At 40.6% G+C, this 21,330-nt stretch overlaps 1 protein-coding gene across 2 annotated transcripts; it reads left to right on the top strand.

Annotated features, from left to right (window-relative positions):
• Positions 1-10,768: 10,768 nt before the first annotated feature.
• LOC136053447 (programmed cell death 1 ligand 1-like) lies at positions 10,769-19,660 on the top strand. Of its 2 annotated transcripts, XM_065744149.1 has the most exons (8): positions 10,769-12,037; positions 14,285-14,353; positions 15,041-15,394; positions 15,806-16,087; positions 17,088-17,195; positions 17,737-17,793; positions 18,400-18,465; positions 19,212-19,660. In XM_065744149.1, exons 2-8 carry the CDS (start codon positions 14,296-14,298, stop codon positions 19,232-19,234), a joined length of 948 nt encoding a protein of 315 aa, XP_065600221.1. In that variant the 5' UTR covers positions 10,769-12,037; positions 14,285-14,295; the 3' UTR covers positions 19,235-19,660. The 2 variants fall into 2 exon arrangements, with proteins under 2 accessions (XP_065600221.1, XP_065600223.1); XM_065744151.1 differs by lacking the exon at positions 17,088-17,195.
• Positions 19,661-21,330: the final 1,670 nt, after the last annotated feature.

Below are 21,330 nucleotides of genomic sequence, written 5' to 3'. Positions count from 1 at the left end.
TGGTCCTGAAGGAAGTCCTAGGGATCTTATCCAGTGTTTCTATTACTGTTTAAAAGCCAGTGTTGGATTTTAACCCAGCAAGCAGCTCAGTACCACACAGTGTTTTGCTCACTCAATCCACTGGAGTAGGACAGGGGAGAATCAGGAAAAATAATGTAGATCTTATAGAAAAGGAAGAGAGAAATAACAGTAATGATGATTATGCAGACAGGCAGACAGACAGATGTGGGTTGCTCCAAAAATAATGTCTCCGATTTATTTCCATGTAAACTGCAACAGATAGGACAAACACAATAAGACTATTTGAAGAAGCAAAACTCAGCTACTTGCCCCCCTTCTCCCCCCCCCCCCTTTAATTTTTCAACAGTCACCACCATTAGCTGCACATTTTCACCATTAATGAACAAGGGTCTGTGTGCCCTGCTCATAAAAATCTGCGGCAGTGGAAGCACCCCATTGTTGCTGTTGCCAGTGATGAAACATATCACTCACTGACTGTTTCACTGTGCTCACATCCACTCTTTGGTCTCCATAAATGTTCAGCAAGCATCCATGGATATCAATGGGTGCCTTTTTCCTGTTTAGAAATATTCAATGGGCCATCTGTGCTTCATATTCGCTTCCATGTCGGACTCCATTCCTACAGACTGCCTCTATGCTGCTATCTGTCACACAGTAACAGAATGTAATGGAAACTTCATTGTACGGTTCAAACTCTAATGCCCCACCACCAGTGTCTGCTTCTGAGCTCTTGGGCCAACAGCAAAAACAAGTGGTATTATTTTCAGAGCAGCCCTTAGATAGATAGATAGATAGATAGATAGATAGATAGATAGATAGATAGATAGATAGATAGATAGATAGATGGATGGATGGATGGATGGATGGATGGATGGATGGATGGATGGATGGATGGATGGATGGATGGATGGATGGATGGATGGATGGATGGATGGATGGACGGACAGGCAGGCAGGCAGTTTTTTTTTTCTGAAGTGACAACTGCACAACTTAGGAAAGGAGTGTAACAATGAACAGCCCTCCTCTGGCAAACTTCACTGAAGTTTAACATTTGCATAAGGTTGTACCAAGAACCCCAACACGGGTCAGGAAGAAGGGAGCTGACTCCTTCACTTGGCTGCTGCTGCTGGGCAGCAGCAATCCCGGATAAATTTCCTGCCGTACCCCAGCTTCACACAAGATGGCAGCCTTCCTCTGCTAGGCCTTGACAGGTGCTGCTTTAACAGGACGACTTCAGAGAAAGATGTGATAAGTTTGAGAGAATCACATTTTCTGTCAAAGCCGCTCACCGAAGATATCATCCACCCTACTCAGTGACCCCCTTACAGCCAAGCAAACAATCTCGATGTGCTCATGTTTCTTCCTTTCTTGAGCTGAAAGACATTCCAGCGTGTGGTGTGCCCCCTCGTTATTCAGGCAGCCCTTTGTGTTTCTGTAACACATTGAGGCAGTGCATTTCAAATTCTTGGAATAAAGAGCAGGGGGAACTCTTGTCTGCCTGCTACTAAAATATGGCCAGCTTATGGAGCACAGGTTAATGACTTATGAATGAGTGGAAAGAACAAGGGCTGGTCTTGATTGGGTCATGAAGAATCACTGTGGTCTATGCACGTAGAAAGGAGGTGGGTTTGATCAGTGCCAGATCCAGAGAGAGTAGCCATCTGTCCCTGCTGATGTCTGCCTGCTTCCCCAGACACCAACTTAGCACTAATCATTTCACTAATATTGTTTGTATTCGTGTCAGGAGACAATGGAATCTTAGAATCACCAGAATTGGAAAAGTCATCCTTGATCATCCAGTCCAACTATTCACCTACCAACAGTATTTTCCCACTAAACCATATTCTTCAGTAAAACATCCAAACGTCTCTTGAGCACCTCCAGGAACTGTGAGTGACTCCACCACCTCCCTGGACAGCCCGTTCCAGCACCTGACCACTCTTATGGAGTTTTTCCTAATATCTAACCTAACCTCCCTAGGCACAACTTTAGACCTTTCCCTTCAGTCCTATCACTAGTTACACAGGAAAAGAGGTCAGTCCCTACCTCCACATAATATGTCACAGTTTACAACACCAACTTTCCAAGGTACATTGCTCACAGGAAATTCAGCTCTCTGAAAAGCCACAGTCAAATCCAGAATATCTGTCCTGCTGGGCTGGTAGGTGCCTATATGCCTCTCTATCACTGCTTTGGTACCACTGTGTTTCAGTACACAATGAAGGAGGCAGAGGCTGGCCCAGAGTGATGCCATTAAATCTACTTGCCACTGTGATTCGTTGATGATGTGCTGGCACATCATAAACCAGGAGACACTGTCTGGTGAAGAACAGTGATGTAAAAACTAGATTTAGTCATGGGTACTTGTTCACACCACGCTGTGACCTGATGGTGACCAGTTCAACATGCAATGGCAATTTTAGTTTTGACTTTCACATTTAATTTAATTTAATAAATACAGTAACATTTATAATAATTTGCCTTTACACAGCATTCTTGTCTGGAGTCAGTTGTTTTAGGTCCAAAGTGGGTGCATTAGTACAATATAATACTGAAAGATGTAGCTAGGTCAAATTCACTCGAATTATTCTGTGTTAGTCCATTAGAGAAAATGAAATCGCTTGTGGATAAAATATGCTCCATTTTCTCCTCTCATCTGTTATCTGTCCTAAATCATGTATGAGAAATAAAATATTTCTGTCTAGATACAAAGGGGAAATATTTGTAACTTCCATCATTTTACACATTCATTGAGCAAGTCAAGTGTGATTTTTACATGATGTGAAAGATAAGAAGCACATAAGAAAAAACAAACAAACAAAAAGAAACAGAAGAAATGTTGGAAAAAAATGTCATTTTCCCCCTTATATTTACATGCAGTGCAGTTTGAAGAATCAGTTTGATTTTTACCCTTTTTCTGTAAAAAAATTCAGTATCATAAATCAAATCACAATAGAGATAGTCTGGAGAATTAGTATTTGGAAAGGAGGTTTATGTCTATGTCAGTCTGCTTAATTGATTTCATGGAACTGGAAAGGTTACCTACAGAAGTAAATTCCAGTATATATCATCTTAACATTTTCCAAAATGGAACAGCAAATGCTTGTGTAGAGCCTCCTAATTTTGAAGTTGCTGGATCAAAGTATTTAAATCATGTGAAAGAGAGGAAAAGCAATGTTATAAAAATGCAGTCTTTATGGGAACCGTTTCTCTGTTTTATCTTAGCATATTTATCTGATGTTCTTTTTTTCTCGTAAATAAAAATACACTGACCATAAACATGGATGACTACAAACAGTCAAGACTTCTATAACTACATATTAGTTAGTCCTTTGGCTTGTAAGAATTGCTTATTTGTCTTTTGGGAATGACTGTTCAACAAGAAGTCCAGATTTTTACTATCTTATGCTTAAGGTAAAACATTCTGATGGACATTGAAGATTTTTTGTTTTGTTTTACTCATAGTATTCATCTTTTGAGAAAAAGAAGTAAAAGAGTATATATATATATGTTAATTTTGAAAATCCAAGGATGCACACAGAGAGAAGATAAACTTTTGGCTTGACACAGCACGCTTTTATTTGCAGTAAGGGAAATCCCAGTGTTATCTAATCCTCTTAGTTAACTAAAGAACTCATCACCTTAGTGAAGCTTCTCTTAAATGAGCAGCTTCCTCTTCATTCTGGGAATTAAGATTTCTGAGTTTTTTGTTCTTGCTGGAGAGAGGTTGCTCAGATCTGCTTATATTGGTGACTTTCAATTTTAGGTACCATACACATCTGCTGTCATTTGTTTTTAAGAATGCGATTTACAAATGTCAAATTTTTTACTAAGCAATTATCATTTGAAGTGTATTATAATATTAGATGAATAAGTTATACTGGTTACCTCTGTGCCTAGCACCAGTCTGAACTACAAGGACAAAACAGGATGGGTAAATCTGATTCTTACTCATCAAATTCCCAACTCTTTTTTTAAATCAGGATCAAAATTTCATTGTTAATTTAGGTGGTAGAATATGTATTTGGACAGGGATGCCAAACTATGAGATAGATTTGCTCCTCCTAGTAACTTCCATATGAAGACATTCCTAAGGAGATATTCTGCTGTTTAATGACTGCTCAGGAGTAAGGTTTGCTTAGGTCATGTTTACTCATTTTGGTTTCCATTTGGGAAAGTACTCTTACATCACAAGTGCTGTAAATGCTAAACAGGTAATACCTGTGATTTGATTCTCTTCTCTGTTCTTATTTGGATTTGAAATAGTTTTTGTTGTTGCTGTTGTTTGGTTTGGGGTTTTTTGTTTTGTTTTGTTTTCTCACTGTAAGAAGGGGGAAATTGTTTATCATTTGAATTTTTATTTGCATAGTTCTTCTGAAGTTGTAACATTTTGTGAGTCTAAGAGTTCTTCAGCATCTGACTGTGCTTTGTACCATTAGAGAAGCTCCCAGAGAATTCTGGACTGCAGAGGGGAAAATGGCATACAGAGAGAGTTACCAAGGCAATATAATTCTGATTGAGCAGAAGTTAGTATTCCTGATGGTGTATTTCCTAGCCTCAGATTCACCATCTCCTTCTCTTTGCTCTGTCTTTAACAGTACAGGTGCCACTCTTCTTTCTCTAGTGGAAGAGCATGAGTTACCAACTATTGAATATTCTCTTGTCTGAAGAGTCCTCAGCATGTCAGTCAGTCATGAAATGGGAGTGAGTGTAACTAAAGTACCCTTGGAATACCTGAACACTTCCAAATGGAAAAACAAGACAAGAATGAGGTTTTCCTCTAGAGCATGGGTGTCCAATCTTTTGACTTGCTTGGCTGTATTGAGTGAAGGGGAACTATTTAGGGCCATATATAAAATATATCACAAAGTTAATCCACATAGGTAACAAAACTTCTTTCATTTTTTTTTAATTTAATTAAAACATATTTGAAAAAGGGTAGCAAAAACCTCAAGCTGATGGGATGCTTTAACTTTTATTCCAGTCATGCTGGAATGATGAATAAATAAATAAATACTCAACCAGTTATTTTTATAGTACTAACACTCTTGTCTATGTAACTAAAATATAATGAGTAAAACATTATTTGCATTTCCTATATCACAGCTGAAAGAAAACAAACAAACAAAACCCACCATTTTAACATGCTTACTGTGGAGACCACAATGTTGTGGTTAATTATTCTGTGCCAAAGTATGGACCCTGCAGAAGTCACTGTCTTTTTTACCCCTCAAAGAACTACATTTAAAAATTCCCATGTGCAATCCACATGTTTAATATGTTAATTTTTAGACAATGCTCCATTAGTCTGTGTTCAAAAGACTTACTGATTTTTTGGCAATTCTATATTTGCTACCCCTTTCCTGACTATAAATCTGGGCTTACAGAAGAACATCATAAAATTACTTCTGAATTTGAATTATAGACTCATGGAAGCACCAAGGCTTGAAAAGACCACCAAGATTATCCAGTCCAACTGTACACCTACTACCAATATTTCCCCACTAAACCATGTCCCTTAGCACAGCCATTCCAGCACTTAACCACTCTTTTGGAGAATAATTTTTCCTAATATCCAACTTGAACCTTCCCTTGTGCAACTTGAGACTGTTCCCTCTCAACCTCTCACTAGTAATGCAGGAGAAGACACTGACCCTGTACTCTCTACAGCCTCCCTTCAAGTAAATGTAAAGAACTGTAGTACCTCCTTTCAGCCTTTTCTTCTCCAGACTAAACAAGCTGAGTTTACTAAATAGTGGAGTTCCCTCAAGCTACTCCTCATAAGACTTGTGCTCCAGATCCCTCACCATCTTTGTTGCCCTTCTCTGGACATGCTTCAGGGCCTCAATGTATTTCTTATAGGGAGGGGCCCAAAACTGAGTGCAGTGCTGAGTACACAGGGACAATCACTTATCTGCTCCACCTCGCAACACAATTTCTGATATAAGCCAGGATGACACTAGCCTTCTTGGCTACCTGGTCACACTGCTGGTTCATGTTTAGCCAAGCATCAGCCAACACTCCCAGGCCCATTTCTTCTATACAATCTTCCATCCACTCTGTCCCAAGGATGCTCAGTTGCCTGTTGTACTGAGGACTGTTGTAGCCAAAGTGCAGGACACGGCATTTGATAATGTTGAATCACTTCATCCCATTGGCCTCAGTGTTCTGGATAATTATTCTCCAGCAAACACACTAACTTATTAGAATACTTCACAAAATGACAGAAGCCCAAATTTAATAATTGATGAGAGAATTTCATTGTCTGCTTAATAACAAAAGACGTGTGTCTTCACAGGCATATACGCACATGTTGGTGGTTTGAAATATAATCGGCAATCACATCATTTTACTCACCAAGTGGCATAATCACATGTAACATGTAATACACATGAGTTTTGATTTGATTGTGTGTGGTGGATATAAGAGGCAGAGTTAGCCCTGCACTGCACCCTCCCCTCCACTGCTCTCTGTTGTCACCTCTGCAGTCCACTCTTGAGCTATGCATAGACAACTCACGAGAAATAATCCTAAAAATCATACAATAATGTTATAAATTTACAATTTTATGGGGCTGCATTACTAGTTGTCCAGGTTTGGACATGCCTGATGTAGCAGATGAGAGCTGTGTCCATGCACATCAATCAGACATAGAAAAGGTGGTGAGGGCACTGGCACAGGCTGCCCAGAGGAGCTGTGGATACCTCCTCTCTTGAAGGCATTCAAAGCCAGGCTGGATGGCATCTGTGGCAGCTTGATCTAGAGACTGGAAACTCTGCCCATAGCAAAGGGTCGGAACTGAATGATCTTTAATGTTTCTTCCAACTGAAGCCATTCTGTGATTCTATGAGTCTATGAAATGTAAAGTGAAACAAAACGTGTCTGACCAAAGCTATCTGAAGCTGCTGTTCTGTTCTCTGAAATACTCAGGAAGGATGTAATTGTATGATGTATGAGTTGTTGTTCCCCAGCATAAATATTTCCATATTCCATTCTAACATAGAACCATTTCTGAAGCCCAGACTTGTCTCTAATGCCAGACACTGCAACAGAATGCAACTAAAACTACAAACCATTGACACAGCAGAGTGTGTATTTAAGTTGAGAAAATGAAAAAAAAAATAAAGAGGACAACAGAAGGAACAAAGATGGAAAGGAGAATTTCTGCACAGAAAATATTCTAATTTTCAACATGAATTAGTAGCTTTGTAGTTATAAATTCAGTAGTAGATTAGCAGGTAATTGCATAAACTTTGTTGTTCAGAGCATATGGCCAGCAGGAGCAGGGAGGTGATCATCCCCCTGTACTCAGCTCTGGTGCGGCCACACCTCGAATACTGTGTTCAGTTTTGGGCCCCTCACTACAAGAAGGACATTGAGGCCCTGGAGCGTGTTCAGAGAAGGGCAACAAAACTGGTGAGGGGTCTGGAGCACAAGTCTTATGAGGAGCGGCTGAGGGAGCTGGGATTGTTTAGTCTGGAGAAGAGGAGGCTCAGAGGAGACCTTATTGCACTCTACCACTTCCTGAAGGGGGGTTGTGGTGAGGAGGGGGTGGGCCTCTTCTCCCTGATAAATAACGACAGGACGAGAGGGAATGGCCACAAGTTGCGCCGGGGAAGATTTAGATTAGACCTGAGGAAACATTTTTTCTCTGCAAGAGTGGTCAGGCACTGGAATGGCCTGCCTAGGGAGGTGGTTGAGGCACCATCCCTAGCGCTGTTCAAGAAGCGTTTAGACGGGGTGCTGAGGGATTTGATTTAGTAGTTTAGAGGGTAGGGATGGTGTTAGGAGGATGGTTGGACTAGATGATCTTGTAGGTCCTTTCCAACCTAATGTACCTATGAACCTATGAACCTTTAACAAGAATGGACTGACTGCTCTAATTGGGGTCGTGCCATCTCCGGATAAGTACTTTAGCCAACAATCATCTATATGCAACTGGTGTGTTTTATATCCTGACCTCCCAGGGAGGTTGTGGAATCTCCTTTTCTGGAGATATTCAAGACCTGCCTGGATGCCTACCTGTGAGACCTTGGTGTAGGGAACCTGCTTTGGCAGTGGGGTTGGACTCGATGATCTCTTGAGGTCCCTTCCAACCCCTATGATTCTATGATTCTATGATTCTATGATCTCACTACTTTTTTCACATTTGTTCCTCCCAAAGTCACTTATATATCTCCCTATTTCTTTCTTTCATTCCTTCCCTAAGCTTACTGTAAGACCCATGTAGTCCAGAAGTGCTCTACATATCTGTTCTGCAATGTGTCTCACACATTACAATGTGTTCAGCAAAGGTTGAGGAGCAGCTCCCTTGGTCTGAATGGTGCTGTGGCTTGCTGGGCTTTGCACTGCACGTCAGCACTGCAGCTCTCCTCCAGGCAGGAGACTTTCCTCTGTGCCTCTGTGCTTATGAAGGTGGCTTCTGGTGGGCTGGTGGCTCCTGAGATGGATTTGGGTGTTGCAGGGGCAGTGCATGACTTGGGGTTTCCACCTGCCACTGTGTCGCAGTGCTCCTTTACAGTGCATCAGTGCTTATGCTCCCCATCATCCTTGCCTCACCAGTTCAGGGAACAGAGGGTTTCTGTCAAATAGCTCCATAGGATCACCCTTGGTAAGAAGCAAACCTAGTAGTGTACAGTGACTACTCAGCGACCTCAGCCTCCTGAAGTTTTATGACCTCTCAAAAAATGCCAGCCACAGACTGAAGGTGGAAATGCCAGATACTTAAGCACACAGCATCTGTGTACACAGCCATGCCACGTGAAAACCAGTGTAGATTTTGAATTTTCCTTATATCTGTTCCTGGTATGCATGCCAGGGCTAAAGTGTTCTTCTAACACATCAGGAAATATTTTGTTTCATTGATACATTGATGTTCCGAGTGAGCTACTTGTCTTCAGGTTGCTTTCTTGTGGGTAACCAGAAGTTAATGCTGTGGTGTAATGGTTAGAAGCCGGTGCTTGCACAGCCGTGACCCGGGTTCGATTCCTGGTCAGGTATACCCAGAACAGAGCTAGAGCATTAACTCTTTAACTCTAAATGCACTACATGATGTTATGATGTGGAATACCAGTACCAAAAATCATAAAACCATGACACAGGGTCATTGTAGCAGCAAAGAAAGTGCATATCAGGTTATAACATCCCATCTTGTGATCGGAGCTGTGTTCAATGCAGGATCCGTCAGTAGGGAGAGCTACGGGCGAGGAGTCGGAAGCAGTCGAAGTCCGACGCTAGCCCTCGTCCACCTGGGCTGGGAATTTGTGTAGCGGGGAAGGAAATGCCTCCGACGGGACGTGCCTCCGTTTGCTCCTGCCTCCATTTCTATTTTGGTTTCGTTTCCTGAAAGACCAGGGCTTTCGGGATAACGAAAACAAAAGGCATTGCAAGCTCCACCGCGAACACGCAAGGTCACGTCTCCGCGGCCGAGGACCGCAGCCCTCCGGGAGCAGCCGCCGAGAGCCGACAGGTATGGGAGCGGCGGGGGGAGCAACCGCTGCCGTCCGGGGCTCTCTGGCAGTGGGCGGCTTCGGCCCTGTGTCTTACCCGGGGATACCTGACGGGGCTGGCATGGAAAACGTGATCAGAACAATAGAAACATCCGTACCCCAAAATAGCAAAATACATCAAAAACCCAGTACAGCTGATATATACGGCATCTATGTCTGTATCTGCATCTATAGCCATGTCCATGTCTGTATGTATATGTATATGTATATGTATATGTATATGTATATGTATATGTATATGTATATGTATATCTTCATCTTTGTCATCTACATAGGATGAGAGTATATGATTGTACAAGGGGAAATGGTTTCAAAGCAGAAGAGGGGAGATTAAGATTGGATTTAAGGAAAGCTTTTTTTTTCATTAAGGGTGGTGAGTCACTGGCACAGGTTGCCCAGAGAGGTGGTGAATGCCCTGTCCCTGGAGACTCTCAAGGTCAGGCTGGACAGGACTCTGAGCACCTGATAGAGCTGTGGGTGACCCTGTTCATTGCACTGGACTAGAAGACCTTTAAGGGTCCCTTTCAACTCAAACATTTCTGTGATTCTATGTTTTCACATCTGTATCTATACCTATATCTATATCCACATAGTTTATACTTTAAAAGATTATATATATGTTGTATATATGAGAAATAATATGTGTTTATATACATACAAACATGTACACCTAGCACTGTGAAAAAAACTTCAGTGGTCTTTTGTTTGTTGTGTACTTGCATGGAAATTCCAACCTTGTTAGCTCAACACAAGTGATGAAAAAGAGGAAATTAAATTAATGGCTTTGACAGCTGGCTACACTGATCACAGAATCACAGAATCATAGGGGTTGGAAGGGACCTCAAGAGATCATCGAGTCCAACCTCCCTGCCAAAGCAGGTTCCCTACACCAGGTCACACAGGTAGGCGTCCAGGCGGGTCTTGAATATCTCCAGAGAAGGAGACTCCACAACCCCCCTGTGCAGCCTGTGCCAGTGCTCCATCACACTCACCATAAAGAAGTTCTTGCACACAATCGTGTGCAATCTTTTGTGCTGCAGTTTCTGTCTGTTCCCCCTTGTCCTGTCTCCACACACTGCTGAAAAGAGTCTGGCCTCGCCACTTTGTCCCCCACACCTCAGATATTTATAAACCTGGATCAGGTCCCCTCTCAGTCTTCTTTTCTCAAGGCTAAAGAGACCCAGTTCACTCAGCCCTTCTTCATAGGGGAGATCCTCCAGGCCCTTCACCATCTTTGTGCCCCTACACTGGACTCTTTCTAAGAGATCTCTGTCCTTTTTATACTGGGAAGCCCAGAACTGGACACAATACTCCAGATGGCTTCTGTGGTCTCAAAGTATTGTTTTACAAATTCCCTTTGGTTTCTTTTTGCTGCATCTTTGCTTCTGAGAAAATAAAATGTCACTAACAGATGTGTTTAAGCACAGAAGAAACTAGTGGAAATAAACCTTCATCATTATCTCCTACTATGGAAATCCACCACCTCAGGTTCCCAGAGTACTTTCAGGTTACCAGAACATAAATGTAAGGTTTTACTATTTCATACGCCTGTCATGTTCCTCCCACGCTTCAAGTAAAAAGGCCAGTGCTGACCAATATTGTCTGTTACGTGTTTTTGCTTCCATGACAGGTACTGTGAGTGGGCTGTCAGGTGAAAGAAGAAAATATTTCCTGGAAACTTTTAAGCAGTCTTCTTATAATATTTATATTCTTCTGAGAACCTTCTCCACTTTTTGAGATACACAAAAGAAACAGAATTGGGTGAGCCTATGCTGAACAATAGGTTTAAAGTCCTATTTGGTGCAGTTGAACAGGTTGTCCCACTGCACTCAGCAGGTGAATATGAATAACATTCTTTTGCTTCACATGCTTGTTTTCTTTTCTGTTTTCCTTAATGTCTTCTAGAATCAAGGACAAGTTTTCCTGAATTAGTGTAGAGGGATCAAGGACTATTGCCTACATATTGCTCTGATTAGATGATACATTTCTTAAAATGCCTGTGGCATTTCAAGCACTAATTTTCCCATTTTTGTCTCTGGTTACAGTTAACCACTGTTAGCAACAGAGAATTTTCCCTGCTGGGGAACTTTCCAGTAATGGGGAAGTTTCCTAAAGAAGTGGAGTTACATGCACATTTAAGTTCTGCTATGAGGCTTGAGCAAGTAGTTCTGGTCTTGTCATCTCCATGTGATTGTGAGGGAACTGTGCAGCTGTGTAATGCACAGGTGTCAGAAATCAGGCAGAGGAGAGAAGGAGCACTGTGGCAGTTCTGCAAGAAAGGCAGTGAGAAGGCTCTGGGTTTGGCTTGACATCTAGGTCTCAAGCTGCTTCAGCTGAGCTGGCTTGGGTATGCTCCTGATGAGAGTAAAGCAGAGCAGTCTGCAACAGTTACTGCAGTGAGTATTTTCATTTGCTTTTGGATTCAACCTGGACCGACGTTTTTTCTCTCTGAAAGTGAACTATTGAGTACAGCAGCACGGCACACTTTCTCAGCCTTGAGGAATTTTGTAAGTAACAGTCATATATTTTCTACATGTAGTAAAGCTCATCTTCTTCTGCAGCAGTTGAAAGCAAGGAAGTTAGTATTTTGCAATTTCAGGATACAGTCATGGGTCTGAGAACCATAGAAGAGATTCTTTGCTGTCATCCATCTCCTAGGAAGTGATTTCCTCTCCTAAGAGAAATACCTACAGAGAACTGGGATGGGATGCATGCACAGGCGTGGGTGTCCTCCTGTGTCAGTAGAGCATATACTCTTTGTTCTGGCTACCTTCTCAGCTCTAATCTCTGCTATGGATAGAGCAGGGCATGTTTTGAGCCTGAGTGTACTGCAGCTCTCATTACTCACAGCTTGGAGAAGAGAAGACTGCGGGAAGACTTAATTGTGGCCTTCCACAATTAAGGAAGCTTATAAACAGGAGAGGGACCAACTTTTTGCATGGTCAAATAGCAATAGAACAAGAGGGGGTGGCTTTAAAGTAAAAGAGAGAAAATTAAATTTAGAAGTTAGGAAGAAATTATTTACTCAGAAGGCGGTGAAGCACTGGCACAGGCTGCCTAGAGAAGCTGTGGATCCCTCGAGCTGTTCAAGCCCAGGCTGGATGGAGCCCTGGGTAGTCTCAGTTGGTGGGTGGCAACTCTGCCCATGGCAGGGGATTGGAACTTCGTGATCTCTGACGCCCCCTCCAATCCAAGCCATTCTGTCATTCTGTGATCTTGGTGTGGGGAACACTGAAAGTTGCCCATCTGCACTGGGCAATCTCTGTGACTCACTTTGTGCAGGTTGTGCTTGGAGTGAATGTGGCTGAAGCACACTCATGAAGCAGTACTCTTCTATCTCATTTGAGAAGCTTTGCTTTCTTGGGCAGCAAGAATTAAGGGAATCTATTGCACATACTTCACCTAGGCATTCATGGGCAATTAGATTGCTGTTGCTTTTAAGAATGTCTTTTGTGGTTAAAGAGTGAATTGGGTATCCAGACATGTAAACAAGACTGGGATTTATTCATACTTGAAATGTGCCTTTCACCTCAAGTCTTGCCTGTATTTTCATGTCACTGTTAGCAGAACCCCATTTCATAATTGCTCATGCCTGCCTGGCAACATGTATGATGGGCTCCCTTCCTCAGCTTCACCTGCCTTACCACAGATGCTCTGCTGGGATCAAGCAGCAGTGATCTTGGGGAAAAAAAGAGCCTGAATCAAATCGCTGGGAGTAGTCCCATCTTCTTAAGCCACAATACTGTAAAGGCATACATGTCTTAATGGCTCACAGTAATATTGCTAATTTATCACCTTAGTGTTGAAAACCAGAGAAGTATCAAATTGTTTGTTGGGTAAGTTTTGCAATCCTGAGAGAATTTCATGAGTTGGAAGTCTGATGGCTACCCTAGTTTCTAATTTCTTATTTAAATTTCTGTTACCACTAGAGTTCACTGTATTCATCAGTGATTTCCGTTAAAGTCAGCTTAAGCTTTTGTTAAGTGTGCTTTGGAAAGATAGACTACTGTTTGATACCAGTACAGTTCTCACTTAAGTTTCACACTTAAGCAAGAGTAGTGGGTGTGTGAACTGACATTAATCAGTGTTTTGTAATATTGAAGTGTTGTGTAGGAGTATAAAAGTCATGTTAGTAAAGAGGGGAACATTTCTGAGGGAAAACTGACACATTTGTGTGTTCAGAACTAAAGTGGCAGAAATTCAAGATTCTGTATGTAGGCTGTTTAATCAATGTTTTACAAGGGCATTGCTGTTTCAGTGCTCTTTAATTGATTATTTATGTAACTTCACTAGCCCTTCTACAAGTGCTGTGAAATCCCAGGTGCTGCAAAGTTCAGTACAGTAAAATAAGGGCAGCTTTCAGGGAAGAACTGAGCACCCACTATGTGTGTAGTGAATGAGTGTAGAGAATGTGTGTAGAGAACTGCTTCCTTCTTTTCCCAGCAGGAGAAATGATCCCTGCTATGATTTCTAGGAACACTGGGGTACTTGTGAATATTCATTTACTAGCTGACAGATTGTGATAAAGTTCATGTTTTGATATTAAAAAATGTGTTTAAAGGTAATAAAATTAGGTGCTCTCCCTGGATCTGTCCTTGAGGATTTCTGCCTCACTTGGTGCAGTTACACATGCAACTTTGTCACACCTTTGCTGGAGTTGTATTCAGCGCCTTCTGTGCAGCAGCTATGAAATACATTCAATAGTGCAAGTTAGAAAATAAGCAGATATTTATGTTCATCCATTATCATTTTAGGTTCTACCTACATGATGGAAAAGCTTTTACTTCTGCACATATTTCTATTCCGCTGGCACTCCCTAAATGGTAAGAAGTTGAGTTGCAAGAAGTAGCAGAACCACTTGTTTCCTTTCTACGTGTTAGCATGAAAAGGTTAATTTCTCAGTTTTCTTGCAGGTGCTAGTGTTTTGCTCATTTTTATTTATTTTTTTTCTTTTTAGCTGAATGTTTTAAGTAAAAAGGTCTCTGTATGTTTTCATTCCACACGATCTCTGTATGTTTTATGGGAGTGCTTTGATGTATTGTTACAGTGTTGAAATGCTGGCAGGGACTTCAGAGACATCACGAAGGCAAGATACTATCTTCATGAAGCAAAATGTTATTGGCAGTGTTAGGTCTGGTGCTTGTTAGGTGTCCTTGAACATCCCCTGAGAAAAGAGCTGGCTCTGCTATAAAGGGAATACTCTCACAAGAGGTATTAGCAGTGGTCTGTTACTGTAGCAATGTTCTGAAGGCAACAGCTGAGCATGCACGCACGATATTGTTTTTAGAACAGGTTCATACTGTTTACCTGCACAAAACAGATGTCTGCAAGCATAAATATCCCTGTTTGCTATTGGGAAAATGAACACAAAAAGAACATCAGTGAGAACATAGCAGACACTTTCAGTCCTCAAAACGTCACAAAAACATGATATGACATCAATTAATCATGGCTTTAAAAAAATGTTTGTAACTGGAAAACTAAGTTTTGTTTAAAATTTTGTTTTTCAGCTTTATTCACAGTTGAAGCTCCCAGATCACTCTATACTGCAGAACTTGGCAGCAATGTGACCATGGAATGCATATTTCCAGTGGATGGGAAACTAAAGTTCAAGGATTTAAGTGTCATCTGGGAAAAAAAAGATGAAGTTAGAAAGGATGTTTATTTACTTCTCAAAGGGAAGGAAGACTCTGGAGGTCAGCATAGTGATTTTCAGGGAAGGATAAAGCTGTTGAAAGAGAATCTGGATTTTGGGCAGTCTCTCCTTCAGATCAGCAATGTGAAGCTTGGAGATGCGGGGCTTTACCACTGCCTTATTGAGTACGAGGGAGCTGACTACAAGACCATCAATCTGAAAGTTCAGGGTGAGAGTTCTACTCTAGGAGGTTCGCTGCTCTATGATACTGTGGGAAGATTTGGGGCCAGTCCTGGCAGGAGGGCATGTCTGCACTAGCATTTCACGAAAGCTCCTCACAGACAGGAGCAGCCTCATGGCCATTGAACCACAAGTATAGCCTTGTATTTCATCTAGGTGGAAACCATATTCTCTCCTTAATTACTCTGACATATGAGGAACACTCTCGTAAATGCCATTTAGACAGCTTTGTCAACATTATAATATAACCTGTACAATAGTACTATTTACTTTCCCTACCAGGAGTACTATTTACCAAAAACAAACTGATGCACAGAAGGCTGGGATAAGGAAAAGTTACCTTGCTAATAGATGCTGTTCTTCTGGTTTTCTCCAAGCAGATTCTCTCTCATCTCTTTAGCTCCTTACAGAACCATAGCCCAAGAAGTGGTAAGGACAGGAGACAAAGAGTGGAAGTTAACTTGTCAGTCAGAAGGATACCCAAAAGCTGAGGTGATGTGGCAAAATGAAGAATATCAGGATTTGACTGATAAGGCAAATACAAGTTATGAAACGGGAAGTGATCAGCTGTATCGTGTGACGAGTATTCTCACAATCAAAAACAGAACTTGTGAAAATTTTCGTTGCATCTTCTGGAATAAAGAAATTCAAGAAAATACATCAGCAACTTTGTACATACTAGGTAATTTCTCCAAATATAATTTATGGTAATATATGTCAAGATATTATGCCATTTTGTCTGAGTTGAATCAACCATTGCTTGTTTCACATTCCTATCTAATTTTGGAAAGGCTAAAATGGAATACCCATGATGTTGAGTTTTGCCAACAGTGTATACTTCCACTGTACCAACACTGCCATTATGGGTCTGTTGATGGAGCTAATTGTTCAGAGGTGGGAATTTTATACAATCTACATGAAACTGAGCTTTAACCTGTTATAAAAATTATATAAATATTATTAAATATTATCAATTATTTGAAAAGCATATAGCTTGGAGATCAAAAGTGAGACCCTCTCATATAAATTAAACATACTTTAAGAAAAATTCTGTCTCTGTTATGAGAATCGTCAACAACCTGGTCTTTTTGAGTATTAGAACAACCTGGTCTTTTCCTGCCAATACAGTTTTTGCTGTGAGCACATTTAAATTTAACATCTTGCTAAAAATGCTTGTGCTTCCTGTGACTGACAGGGTAGGGTAGAAGCAGAAAGCTAGAGTGTGGAATGTAAGCATCCCTTCACAGGGTGGAGAGAAGACAAGTTCTGTATTGATAAGAAATGCATTCACCATTGAAGAGTGCCCTTTACATTCCAAACTTTACCCAAACAAAGTGATGCCTTCTTTACTTTGTCTAGCAGCTCTTTCCTGTAGTCTTGATGGATGAACACTAAGCTGTGAGTAATACTTGGCACTTTGGTGACAAGCAGGATCTATGACAGAAGGAAAGGCGCTGTCCAGTGGAATGCAGGAAGCAAAGATAGACAGAAATTTGTTAGATAATCTTTATCTAATATTTCTTAGATAATGAATGCACTAAAGTGCACCACCAACCTTAGACAAAATCTAAAATGCTGTTATGACATCAATTATCTTAACAAAAATAATAATGAAAATGAAAGAGAAAGGGAGAAGCTTATGTAATTCTGCATTGCTCTTCCCCTACTCCTTTTACCTGAAGATTCAGCTGATGATGTTCTGTGGACTGAGAGCAAGTACCTTGTTTGGCCAGTTCTCATTGTGACAGTCCTCGCTGGATCAGCGTCAATTACTGTCTGCATAAGGAAAGGTACGTTCAAGATGTTTATTTTTGTGTATCAATCTTTCCTGTTGATTTATCTTTGCAAAAGTTAGATGAGATCATAAAAACTTTCTTAAATCCTTAATCATGAAATCACTTTTTTGTTTGTTTGTTTGTTTTACTACATTGTTTTTTTCTTCACCTGACTCAATCAGATTTGAGCTGTTAGGTTAGCAGAGTAGAATGGGTTGCCAGCCACCCTCAGGTCATTTAATCATACATCTCTATTATTTTTTCTTATAGGTAGAGCAATATGGTTAATACAGTATTATATCTATCCATAAGGGTGTGGTTTGTGAACCTATCTAAGATGGAAGTTATTCTGAATGCTCAGAATAGATAGGGCAGGTTTTTTGGCATTTTCTACTGCATTCTGTAAACAGTGCGCATGCTTTTTTTTTAACTGATCTGTTATGAACTCTAGATACACCCTCATTCTTGTTAAAATACTATAAAAAATGATAGATTACAAATGGAGTGATTGGTTCAATTTTCAGTCTAAAATTTTTTTTCTCTTATTGTTTTTCAGCTAGAGCAAGTAAGGACAGTAGGACATGTATGGCTAAACCATCAATAAATATAACAAGTATGTACCCATGGCATAAATCTAGCTCAGTTGTGTCTTATGGAAATAATAATAATAAAACATCTGTAACTGAGAATTTATTCTATAATGATGGCAACAACAGGCAAAACTCCCTTTATCTGTCACTTTATTCCTTGCTTTTTCCCCTAATAGCCGTTTTTCCGTCCTGTTCAGACACTGATGTTATTTAGCAAAGGTCACTGAATGGCCAGTATCACTGTGACAGTCAGACAGGAAAAGGAGCAGGGCTAATACCTACCATGGTATTAGACTAAAAATTAGACTAAATTCAGCTGAAATACTTCAGTCTTCTCTATTGAAGGCTTTTTAAAATTTTTATTACTATTCGGATGTTGTTTGGCTTTATTTAGAAATCACTTTAAAATACACTGCTCTGTGGAAGTTAGTCCATACAGACAGGATTTTTCCTGAAGAAAACCTATTCTAAAATATTTGTCCAAATAGGACACAGTATTTGGTATTAATTCCTTTCCTAGTTTGTCACGTGCTTCTTGGAAGCCCTGATACAAGTTTAACAAAGTTTTATCACTGCATGAGTAGTTTTATCTGTGCTGACTGTTATCTGTGTTTGTGGTTTATTTGAAGAGCTGTCAAGAAATAAAGATGCACATGACTGCAGAGGTCCTTCTTTTGAAGATGAGGAGCTGAAATGTAAGCATAAACAGTAACGGTAAAAGTAGTAGCAAATGTATGCAGAGTGGCTCACCTGTTATCCTCACATTGAATGATCATTAGAAGTCTTGGCAGCACAGCTGGAGGAATGATGGTGGGGAGGGAGACCGTAGCCCATCATTACTACTCTAACTATATCAAGTTATGAGATTCTGTCTCAGCAAAGCAGGAAAATAAATGACTGAGTCTTTGAAGCTCCCAAAACAGACTGTGGCATGGAACAAAAGGAGGAAGTTATGGAAGCTTTTCTTTCACCTTCTCTCTGACTTTTAAAGAACATAAATTACTCTCCAGATCCCTCCTTGCAATACTTTACTATTGTAAAACCAAACAAAGCAAGCAGATATATATTTCTGAACCAAACAGGGCATAGAGATACCCTTCCAGAGATAATGACAAATAGGGCAATGTATTGGATTTTAAAAGAAGGAATTACCTAAGCCACAGAAATTTCTCTGCATTTTGTTAGGTTGTATTTGTTCCATTGCATCTGTTTGAACACTCTATCCTCCAGTGAGCTTGAACTATCATTACTTACCACGATCGCATTCTGTGTCTATTTGACCTTCTTTTTAATTTTTTTTTAGACCTTTTGTTTTGAAAATGAAAGGAATTTTTCTTGGTACCTCCAAGCTCTGGGAAAGAGTCACAAAGCCAATGTATGTTCTGTTACTTAATATTTTTGTAGTTTGATTTGCTTTTTCATATAGTTCTTCTTTTTACAGACATACAAATTGAGAAGACTTAGAGAAAGCAGGGGAAGATTTTCCATTGGTGGTGAAGATTTGGCAGCCCTAATTTTCTCTACTCTGTCTGTTAAGTGAGATAGTCATTTTTTATTCTGTTGTTGCAACCTTCTTCCATATTACTGTAAATCGGGAGAAGCTGTAATCACCATAGCATAACAGCCCCTTGGATTCTGGCCTCTGTTTATACAACTAAGTATGGAGAGGCTTATTTAAATGTCCACATTTTTGCTTTCTGAAGCTTATGCACTTTGAAGAATACATCCTATTGAAAATATATTTAAGATAAAGCACTTTAGGTCTTGGACCATAAATAATTTCTTAGCCTGTGCTTGAACAGTCAATCTTCTGGACTATTTCCTGTTGAAGTTCTTTGCTCACTGCAGAGATTTTGTTTTCTAGCTTGTGAAGATTTTTTTTTCAGTACATTGATCTGCATAGAAGATGAGTGCAATAAGAAAAGATGCTATACATACAGGGCATTTTCTGTCCTTATTGTAGATCTTAAAATGTTGTGGCTACCATCAGCTATGTTTCAAATGGATACTGTAACCGTCTTGACAGCTATGAGAAAATTCTTGGAAATTACTAGATAAAGCTCAGTTTATTATTTTTTTTTTCTAAAAAAAAAAAAAGTTGTTTTGAGGATTTAATTTCCTTGCAATAATCTGGCACTACGTGATTACTGATCGCTGATCGTTATTCTTCTGATTTAATATTTGGGGATAATGCAACTCTTCAGAACTTCGAGAAGTACACTTCTTGGCTTGGACTGGTTTTTTTTTTTTTTTTTTGTTCATCGTGGAAACAGAAGAAGAGAAACATTGTCACTGCTAGGACATGAAATATATGTTCATATGGTTACTTAAGAAATGCTGATGGAACATGCTCCTAGGTGGTATTTCTTAATCTACTGTTGTGTTACGTTTTGCAGGTTCATAGCGGTTGTGTTTGTCACACATATATTGAAATAATTTATTACAATGCTATTCATAACTATATATTTTAAATAAATGTGTGTTGTTTTGTTTTTTTTTTTAATTATTATTATTATTTGCATGGAATCTTTGACAACTTATCAGTGTCTGGTGTAAGGACTGTTCACGCTGTTTCTGGAGAACTCAGGTATTCAAATAGCCTCTAATGTCTCCCACAGAGATGAAACTGAATCACCACATACTGCTGAGAAGAGTCCAGCCTCGTATTTTTGCTTCCTGCTCCTTAGATATTTATACACATGGATCAGATCCCCTCTGAGTTTCTTTCTTCAAGGCTGAACCCTCACTTGAGAGGTGCCTAAAGACTGGAGGATAGCCAGTGTCATTCCAGTCTTCAAAAAGGGCAAGAAGGAGGATCTGGGGAGCTACAGGCCAGTCAGCCTCACCTCTTGCCCTGGAAAGGTGACAGAACAGTTTGTTCTGGATGCTGTCTCCAGACAGTTGGAAGAGAAGAGAGTTATAAGGAGTAGTCAGCATAGGTTCACCAAGGGGAGGTCATGCTCAGCTGACCTGGGGGCCTTCTATGATGTTGTTACTGGCTGGGTGGGTGGGAGGAGAGCAGTGGATTTATTCTACCTTGATTTCAGCGAAGTGTTTGACACTGTCTCTCACAGCATCCTTATAACACAGTTGAGGAAGTGTGGAATAGATGGGTGGATGTTGAGTTGGGTTGAGAACTGGCTGAGTAGCAGTGCTCAGAGGGTTGTGATTGGTGGCATAGAGTCCAGTTGGAGGTCTGTACTTAGTGGTGTTCCTCAGGGGTTGGTGCTGGGTCTGGTCCTGTTCAACATCTTCATCAATGATCTTGATGAGGGAATAGAGTCCACCCTCAGCAAGTTTGTTGATACAAAACTGGGAGGAACACCAGAAGGCTGTGCTGCCATTCAGCGAGACCTGGACAGACTGTAGAGTTGGGTAGAAAGGAACCAGATGAGTTTTAACAAGAGCAAGTGTAGAGTCTTGCACCTAGTGAGGAATAACGGGATGCACCCGACATGTTGGTGGTTGACCTGCTAGAGAGGAGCTCTGAGAAGAGGGACCTGGGTGTCTTGGTGGATGACGGGTTGATCATGGGTCAGCAGTGTGTCCTGGTGGCCAAG

Source organism: Cyrtonyx montezumae, unplaced genomic scaffold (assembly GCF_038088225.1).
Source record: "Cyrtonyx montezumae isolate F1298 unplaced genomic scaffold, pur_monq_1.0 scaffold_30, whole genome shotgun sequence".
Lineage (NCBI taxonomy): Eukaryota > Metazoa > Chordata > Aves > Galliformes > Odontophoridae > Cyrtonyx > Cyrtonyx montezumae.
Note: the sequence above shows the minus strand (reverse complement) of the source record. Positions and strands in the feature narration are given on the sequence as shown.

Excerpts from the sequence above, each read along its gene's own strand:
- LOC136053447 (XM_065744149.1), top strand. The coding sequence starts at position 14,296 with ATGATGGAAAAGCTTTTACTTCTGCACATATTTCTATTCCGCTGGCAC. Across the intron at positions 14,354-15,040 it reads CCGCTGGCACTCCCTAAATG|CTTTATTCACAGTTGAAGCT; the intron begins GTAAGAAGTTGA and ends TTTGTTTTTCAG. Across the intron at positions 18,466-19,211 it reads TGAAGATGAGGAGCTGAAAT|ACATACAAATTGAGAAGACT; the intron begins GTAAGCATAAAC and ends TTCTTTTTACAG.